We start from the raw sequence: 8740 nt of genomic DNA, 5'->3' as shown, positions 1-8740 counted from the left end.
AAGTTCCAAGAAGCTTAGGATCAACATAAATATACATAGAAACCGATAAGTTCATATAAACTAGTAGAAAACCAGTTAGGAAGGCCAAATGATTGTCACTCCCTCAGAATTGTATGTAACATGAGCACTGGTGAAAAAGTATACTATATTCCTCTCACTTCTGAAAAAGCACATATTGAGCCACATTAATTATCTCAAATGTGCATACACAAAATGATACCAATTGATAGCAAAGCCAAGCACAATTGCACATAACAATGAACCATAACAAGACTCAGAATATCCTTTAAATAAACTAGGGGTACCACATTCAAAGTTCACAAACAACCATAAAATAAGATCTACTTACTTTATCATTAGTATCAGTATCAAAATTAACAAAAAAAAAAAAAAAGGTACCCAATATTTCAATAACAGCTAAAATATTTGGTTAAAAAAACCCCCACTGAGTTACCTCAGTACCTCCTAGGACCACCAGCACCCCGACCAAACACCTGGGCTGGAACAACAGGCTGTAGCTCAACTTCTTCAAGCCCAGGCATATCGGACATGCCAAGAGAAGCAAGCATGTCAAGGGTCTCCTTATCAACCTTAATCTGGTCGGTCTTAATGGCAGACTCTTCAGGCACAAAGTCCATACGGCGCTCACGTTCCTCTTCTTGTAGCTTCAATGAGATGCCTCGCACTGGACCCTTTTGAATCCTCTTCATCAGGTGGGTAGAGAATCCAGCAATCTTGTTACGGAGCCTCTTTGAGGGTATGATGGCAACCTCCACCAAGATCTTCTTGTTAGTGTGGAAGTCTAGGGTCATTTTCGAGTAGTACCTCTCGATGACCTGGCGGGAAGACTTCTTCACAGTCTTGGTGCGAACACGACCCATTTTAGAGAATTATCTGTTCCTACAGAGACAATGATCGAAGATACTATAATTCCTTTTCTTACTTTCTCAAAGAAAATCTAAGAAACAAACAGTGAAAATGAAATTACGACTAATGTATCATTATGCCGATTCACATCGTCAAAATAAACAATTAGTTTATACACACCCCATCAACCTTGATACAATTATTGTCAAAGAGACCATCTACGATAAATGTAAACAAAAAAACACTATCTGCAAATGTATGAAAAGAAAATGAGCTAATTACGCAATGATAGAAGCGATTCTCTTTAATATCACACAAGTTCTCACTCTCAGTTTTATGTTGGCAAAACATCTATTCAAAGGCTGAATATTTAAAACACAAAACAAACTATTCATTGGTTTGTTTGCAAGGTAAAATGAGAAAAATAAAAAACCCAGAAAAATAAAACACTATTTATCTTAAATTTATCAACAAACAGCTTATATCAAATGAACCTTAAAATCATATAGCATAACAGGGATTCTACTATTGGGCACCAATGCAACTAAGAAAACAAACAAAAATCAAATTTACTTATATTTCCAAAATCCCAAAACCCTTTGCTAAATCTTTCAAGAGACAACTAAAGCTTGATTTTTGGCTCATACCCAGTAAAGCATTTTTCCTTAGTAACACAAAAATTAAATTAAGTGACACAAATAAGTAGTATCGATTTATGGGTCTATAAAAAAAAATAATAAATAAATAAATCATATGATAGCATCATAATCTTCCATTTTTCCAACAAAAAACATAAGATCAGGGACTTTTGTTGTTTCTACGTTTTGATGAGAACTCACCGGAAAGAGATGAAGAGCCGAAGGAGCCTCTGTGAAGGAGAGAGTGAGGAAAAGAGGCTGCGGCTGCCAAAGACGGGTGGGGAAAATGAATGCCTATATGGGTTAAAGATATAAAGGAGAGAGACTGGATTTAGGGTTTCTCATGAAACCCCACACTGAGGTTTTTATTGTCTGTGGATGCAGTCGTGGACTTTACAATAAGAGCCAATCAATATTCGGCATGTGGTGGCTCATATATATATATATATATATTAGTTTGATTCCACCATAGGAGCTATAATAGAAAAATATGTAAATTTATAAGTCTACTACAATAATCTTGTAAATTTATAATGATACTATTCATTTTGTATTTAGTTGTTTATTTTTTTTTATATGTATTTTGATGATGAAGTAAAAGAGTGAATGAGGGTTGTTATGTGCGAAGAAAGATAAACGATTTTAAAAAAATCAAGAAAGTTTGATATTTTAATGAAATGTAATGAAAAATAGATAATATTTGAGATGTTTTGAAAAGTGAATATGTAAAATAGAAAAAGTAAGTTATTATGTTAAAATTAATAGAAATTTTTGCACGAGTTGATGCGAATACTCTAACGTTTGGTATTGTTTTCATTATTTTTATTTAAAATTTAAATTTTTTATGGAGTACTGTTTTCATTTTTATCATTAAGGTCTATTTGGATATTGTTTATTTTGCTGAAAACTGAAAATATTGTAGCAAAATAATTTTTAAATGTATAAATAGTATCATGAGACTCATTTTTAACAAAAATTTTGTTAAAAAGGAGGTTTGTGGGTCCCGTGAATAGTGCACGATGTTCACGAGACCCACTGGACCCATTTTCTCATGTTAGAAATGCACTTCTCAAAAAAAAAAAAAAAAAAAAACACAGACGCAAGACACTCCTCTTGGACCCATTTTCTCATGTTAGAAATGCACTTCTCAAAAAAAAAAAAAAAAAAAAACACAGACGCAAGACACTCCTCTGTAGACGCAATCCAAACGCGTACTTAGTGTTTCAAAAAGTTTCATTTTGAAACTTAACTTTTGGTTCCATATTCAAAAGGACTCTATGGTCTATTTTTATTAGTGATCTCACTGTTAATTACCAAATGGGTGTTTAGTTACCCATAAAATATAAGTGTTACTTATATTTTGCTCAACCAAACCCTAAGTCATCCACATCAATTTTTGTATTCATTATATAAAGTGCATTTTTGTTAGAATACTTGTGTAAATATATACACGCACTAATATTGTGCTTGATTTTTTCTAATTTCGTTGTGTTTTTTGATGATGAAGAACGAGAGTGGATAATAATTGTAATGTGTGAAGATAAATAAACAATTAAAAAAGACAACAAATTTGGTTGCGGCCCAAGTGTAATATCCCAACCAATTTGCTTGATTATTTGTTATGGATTTACATACTTTTAATTACTTGAGGTGCATAAGACTTTAATACTTTGAAGCATTAGGAAAAATATTATAAAGGTACGGTAAAGATGTAATTTTAATAAGGTTGGGCTAATTGAGAATTTAGAAACATGAAGACCAATTGGTCATTTGAATTTTAAATACTTAAGGGTATATGCCCATTAGTCTTTGCAATGTCTCTTATAAAATTATCTCCAAAATTTTGGTATTTAGGCTTAAACCTCTCATGGACTTGCTCATAACTCCTTATCAAAATGCTTTTGTTCAGGATAGAAACATTATTGATAACATCCTATAGCTCATGTCACGACTCAAACCTGTATTTCAAAATTTAAAGCATGACCGGCATGTTAATATCAAGTTTACCTCAATACTAACATGAACCAATTTAAGCTAAAGGAGCTTATCAAAAATCGTTTCTTGTGTTCCTTTTTTTTTTTTTCTTTGGCATAAAAGCCATGATATACAAAATTGATAAAAACCTTGAAACTTCATTTCATTTCGAATTTTGCAAGATTACAACTTGATTGAAACTTAAAGTATTTGTGTAATAATTACATAACTAAAAGTTTAGCAAAACTCTTATTTACAAGTCTAACCCCCAAAACATACAATTGGAGTTCAAAACAAACTAAGGTTCTAAATTACATCTGTGCTCAAAAGGATCAAGTATATATTGATTCTTCCTATACTACAAAAGAGCCAAACTACTATACAACAACAACTATACATTCTAACAAATGAGAATCACAGGTTCTTTGCCACCTCTAATACTCTCGTTGCTTCCAGGAAAAAACCTGTGCATTGAAATATAATAGGGTGAGCTGCGAAACCCAATAAGGTTTTAAGCTCCACGAGCATTTAATAAGAATGCATATAAATCAAATGTTTTATGGATATGTTAGCTCTGATAAATAGCCTTCAATAGTACTCATACCCTTCTTAAACTAACTTATGAATTTTCAGATGAAAATACGTCATTTTCCTTTCATATAATAATAAAAATGGCATAATAAGGAACTTAAACATAATTCAATAGTCTTATCTTTAAATAGACTATAAAATACTTTATCATAAATTTTCCATCAGACTTATAACACATTCAACATACTTTTCTTATCATCATACTTTCTTCTAATTTCCAAATAGCTTAATAACTCATTTATAATGCATATTAGTCAATTCAATTGTAAATCTGTTACAACTTTGGGAGGCTTCCAGCACATTGTGCCAGATATTTAGCATTCCCCACAATGCTAGGAAATCCCAGGATCATATCATAAAGTATCACTCCTTTTGGTGTGACCATATCATCAACCATGGGGTCGGTTGGCATCCTCCATAAGTTGGCCGTTCCCAATGAGGGCAGTTACAACAGAGTCCTCACCATTTATAATGGCCAATCAAAATTTCCATAGAAATGTCAGTACAATAACCCCTACTGGCTGAGTTCAGATCATGACAATGGAATAACCTGAAAACAATATTTTTTTGATAATTATACTTTTACATAAATATTTCATAATAGTAGCATATCCACTTCATTCTTTAATTATTACGTTTGTGATATAAGCAATAGCATCAATATGCTAAAATTATCATATATATAGGATTCAACAATTCACGAATACTTAAATCATGCTTATATGTAATAGGTCTAATTAAAAGGGTTCAATCCATAATAAATTTTTTAAGCAATCCTTATACTTACCAAACGCACATGTCACATATCCCTTACCTGAAAACAGAAGATGCGAGAGATTTGTATAAGAGGAGCTCAAGTGTCCACGTTCTCATTCTCGTCACCTAAATGAAAGACCAAAACTTATTACTGACAAATTCTTCCTAAATATTTAAACTTATACATGAATCACAACCTAACTTTCAAACTTAAGAAAATCTTAATTCCCATCTCAAAAGGTTCCCACAACACAAGGTACATTCATCAAACACATTATATACCAAACCATAGAGAAACCAAGGCATACAAAATTTATCTATGATCCAAACATACCAAAAGATGAGCATAATAATTTATAGCTCAAAACATTCACCCTAACTTTAGAATTATATCCTCAAAATTAGGTATATCATCTACTATTCACTACTTCTTTCAGCAACATATACCTCATTTATAAATTACAAATGGGCTATCTATTCACATCCAATCTTCATGCAATTTTACTGAGTCACTTCTCTAGATGTCTTGTAGATATAATAACAATTTCAGAGTCAAAGCATAAAACCACGATTTATTAAAAATTATACAAGACAACATGCTCAAATCTATCCTAACAGAATTTCATGCAACTTAGAAATTAATTATTATTTTTATATTGATCCAATTCCTATAAGGCGACTTCCATTACAATCATGTGTGTCTTAGAATTCATAAGAACTGCTCCTAGCATCTTAATTCATAGAAATTGATTTAATACAGATTTTTCGTATTGTAAACACTAAATCTGTCACAGTGACAATTTTAACATATTTTCTTACAAAATCATTAACTAATTGCAATTGACCTTCATTTTGTGTGGGTATTTTTATACCTATACTATACATGTTAGAATACATTAATAGGTATCCAATTGACCATAATATCTTCAATCTTTCAAATTGCTAACATAAAACCATAAATTTCAGCTTTTAACAATTAGATTAGAGAGCATAGAACGGAAACTAAAGAAAACAATTACACTATCAAAATACCCAAAATAAGATAAGGTATTATTTACTTACCCACAAACCTTAAAGCTGAAACTTTAGTGTCAAGCTTTTAATTTCTTCTTAGAGAGAGGTATATATGGTTTCAGTGAGAGAAAAGGCACACGAGAGAAAGGGTTGTTGATGTGTGAGAGAGAAGTACATATAAAAAATCTTGGTGAGAGAAAGGAGGCTGTTGGTGTGTGAGATGGTGCTGCCATGGAAGAACAAACGAAGATGAACAGATAAACCAAAGTATGAATTCAGTGTAGCAACAAAGAAATAAGGAAGAGAATTTGGGTGGGGTATGTGTATTGCTAAGGGAAAAAGGGTTGATGACTCACCCTTTTAACTTTTCAAAATTTATACTTATCACCCTCCCATAGTTCTATATTCTAGAAAGGCCCAAATAATAAAATAACTTTGCATATAAACCCTTATCTTTATAAACTTCTTTCCATAACGTTAAAAGAGCATATATGTTTTATAACATCAAAATATCAAAGCTTTATGCACTTAAAGAAATTAAGATAATAACAAGTATATAAATCCATAAAATTAATTATGCAATTAAGCTGAAATGTTACATCCTTCCCTCCTTAAAAAAATTTTTGTCATCGAAAATTGTACACATACCCTTAACATAGAGATTCAGATACTTTTGTCTAATTTCCTCCTTTGCCTCCCATGTTGCCTCTTCTATAGAGTGGTTTCTCCATAGCATAGACTACAGGAATTGTCTTGGTGCAAAGAACTTGCTCCTTACGGTCTAAAATCTTAATTGTGATCTCTTTATATGACAAATTTTTTTGGATTTGAAGTGGTTCATACTCTATCACATGCTTTGAATCAGGAACATATTTTCTAAGATTAGAGATATGAAATACATTATGTATCTTGGATAATGCAGGAGGTAAGGCAACTCAATATGTAGCTGATCCAATTCTTTCAAGTATCTCAAATGGTCCAACAAATCTAGGACTTAGCTTATTGGTTTTCCCAAATCTTAGCACTCCTTTCAATGGTGAAACCTTGATAAATACATGATCTCTCACATTGAATTCAATGCCGCGTCCTTTCTTATCTACATGGCTTTTCTGCCTACTTTAAGTAGCCTTTAGTCGTTCTCGAATCAGTCGGATTTTGTCAATTGTAACTTGCATAATCTTGGGTCCCATCAACTTACAATAGATTGGTGATTGACATTGTTGTCCATATAAAGACTTAAAAGGAGCCATCTCAATGCTAGAATGATAGTTATTGTTGTAAGCGAACTCAATTAATAGTAAATGACTATCCCATTTGCCTCCTAAATCCATAACACAAGCCCGCAACATGTCTTCAAAGGTCTAAATAGTACGTTCAGATTGTCCATCTGTCTGAGGATGGTAAGCTGTGCTGAATGTTAGTTTCGTACCCATTGCTGCCTATAAGCTCTCCCGAAAATGTGAAGTAAACTTAGGATCTCTATCAGATACAATAGATGTTGAAACCCCATGTAACCTTACAATTTCTTGTATATATAACTAAGCAAGCTTATTTAAAGGATAGTTAATCTTAGCACAAAGAAAATGAGCTAACTTGGTTACTCGATTTACAATCATCCAAACAAAATCATAACCTTGAAGTGATTTTGGGAGTCCAACAACAAAATCCATAGTAATATGCTCCCACTTCCACTCAAGGATAGGGAGGGGCTGCAATAGTCCTCCAGGTCGTTGATGTTTAAGCTTTTATTTGTTGACAAGTTAAGCAGTGACTTACAAACTCAGCAATATCTCTCTTCATACCACTCCACCAGAAATTCCCTCTTAAGTCACAATACATTTTGGTACTACTTGGAAGTGCGGTATAGGGAGTACAATGAGCTTCTTCCATAATCTATCTTTTCAACTCATTAATTGTTGGAACACACAATCTGGAATCATGCATTAAAACACCATCCTTACTAATGAGAAAACCAGGTATGTTGCCATTAGATCCTCTATCACAGATCTTAGCTAATTCAGGATCATTAAATTGAGAGACCTTAATTTTCTCTAATAAGGTAGGCTTCACCACTAGAGTGGAAAAACATGTACTTGAACCCCAGATTATAAACTCAATTCCCATTTGTTGTAAATCTGCCAAAATTTCTTTTTGAGTAGTTAGCATGCAAGCTAATTGTCCTTAAGACTTTCTACTCAAAGCATCTACCACAACATTTGCTTTGCCAGGATGATATTCAATGGAGCAATCATAGTCATTTATCAATTCTAGCCATCTTCTTTTCCTAAGATTCAGCTCTTTTTGTGTAAACAAATGTTTGAGACTCTTGTGATATGTGTATATCATACAAGGTTCACCGTACAAATGGTGTCTCTAAATCTTAAGAGCAAAGACCACTGCTACTAATTCCAAATCATAAGTAAGATAATTTTGTTCATATGACTTTAGTTGTCTAGAGGCATAAGCTATAACCTTCCCTTGTTGCATGAGAACACATCCTAAACCTTTCTTAGAAGCATCATTGTATATCACAAAGCTTCCTAAACCTGAAAGGTAAAGTAAGTACTGGAGCTGTAACTAATCTTTGTTTTAACTCCTTAAAACTATGCTCATATGTATCAGTTCATTCAAACTTCACTGCTTTCCTGGTTAAATTGGTTAAAGGCCCTGAAATCTTGGAGAAACCTTTTATGAAAATTCCAGCCTTTGATATCACATGTCCTAAGAAAGAAATTTGTGCCAGCCATATTTCACACTTCTTTAGTTTGGCATAAAGTTGCTTATCCCTTAAAGTCTGCAATACAATCCGCAAATGCTTCTCATGATCTTCCTGACTCTTAGAGTATATTAAAATGTCATCAATGAATTTCACCACAAACTGATCTAAGGCTGAAATACTA

The 8740-nt window shown here is 32.7% G+C and overlaps 1 protein-coding gene and 1 long non-coding RNA gene across 3 annotated transcripts; both read right to left on the bottom strand.

The window, feature by feature from the left end:
* Nucleotides 1-223: 223 nt before the first annotated feature.
* Nucleotides 224-1839, bottom strand: LOC111984798 (small ribosomal subunit protein eS17x). Of its 2 annotated transcripts, none has more exons than XM_024016420.2 (2): nucleotides 1707-1839; nucleotides 224-900 (listed from the first exon to the last, which is right to left on the bottom strand). In XM_024016420.2, exon 2 carries the CDS (start codon nucleotides 879-881, stop codon nucleotides 456-458), a length of 426 nt encoding a protein of 141 aa, XP_023872188.1. In that variant the 5' UTR covers nucleotides 882-900; nucleotides 1707-1839; the 3' UTR covers nucleotides 224-455. The 2 variants fall into 2 exon arrangements, with proteins under 2 accessions (XP_023872188.1, XP_023872189.1); XM_024016421.2 differs by having other exon boundaries at nucleotides 224-894.
* A 1778-nt stretch (nucleotides 1840-3617) lies between these two features.
* On the bottom strand, nucleotides 3618-6153 carry LOC136066366 (uncharacterized). The gene is made up of 3 exons (XR_010627810.1): nucleotides 5889-6153; nucleotides 4885-4952; nucleotides 3618-3943 (listed from the first exon to the last, which is right to left on the bottom strand). It is a non-coding gene; the product is annotated as an uncharacterized LOC136066366 (long non-coding RNA).
* Between the last annotated feature and the right edge of the window lie 2587 nt (nucleotides 6154-8740).

Source organism: Quercus suber, unplaced genomic scaffold (assembly GCF_002906115.3).
Source record: "Quercus suber isolate HL8 unplaced genomic scaffold, Cork oak 2.0 scaffold_32, whole genome shotgun sequence".
NCBI classification, from domain to species: domain Eukaryota; kingdom Viridiplantae; phylum Streptophyta; class Magnoliopsida; order Fagales; family Fagaceae; genus Quercus; species Quercus suber.
This window is presented reverse-complemented; position numbering and strand designations above follow the sequence as displayed.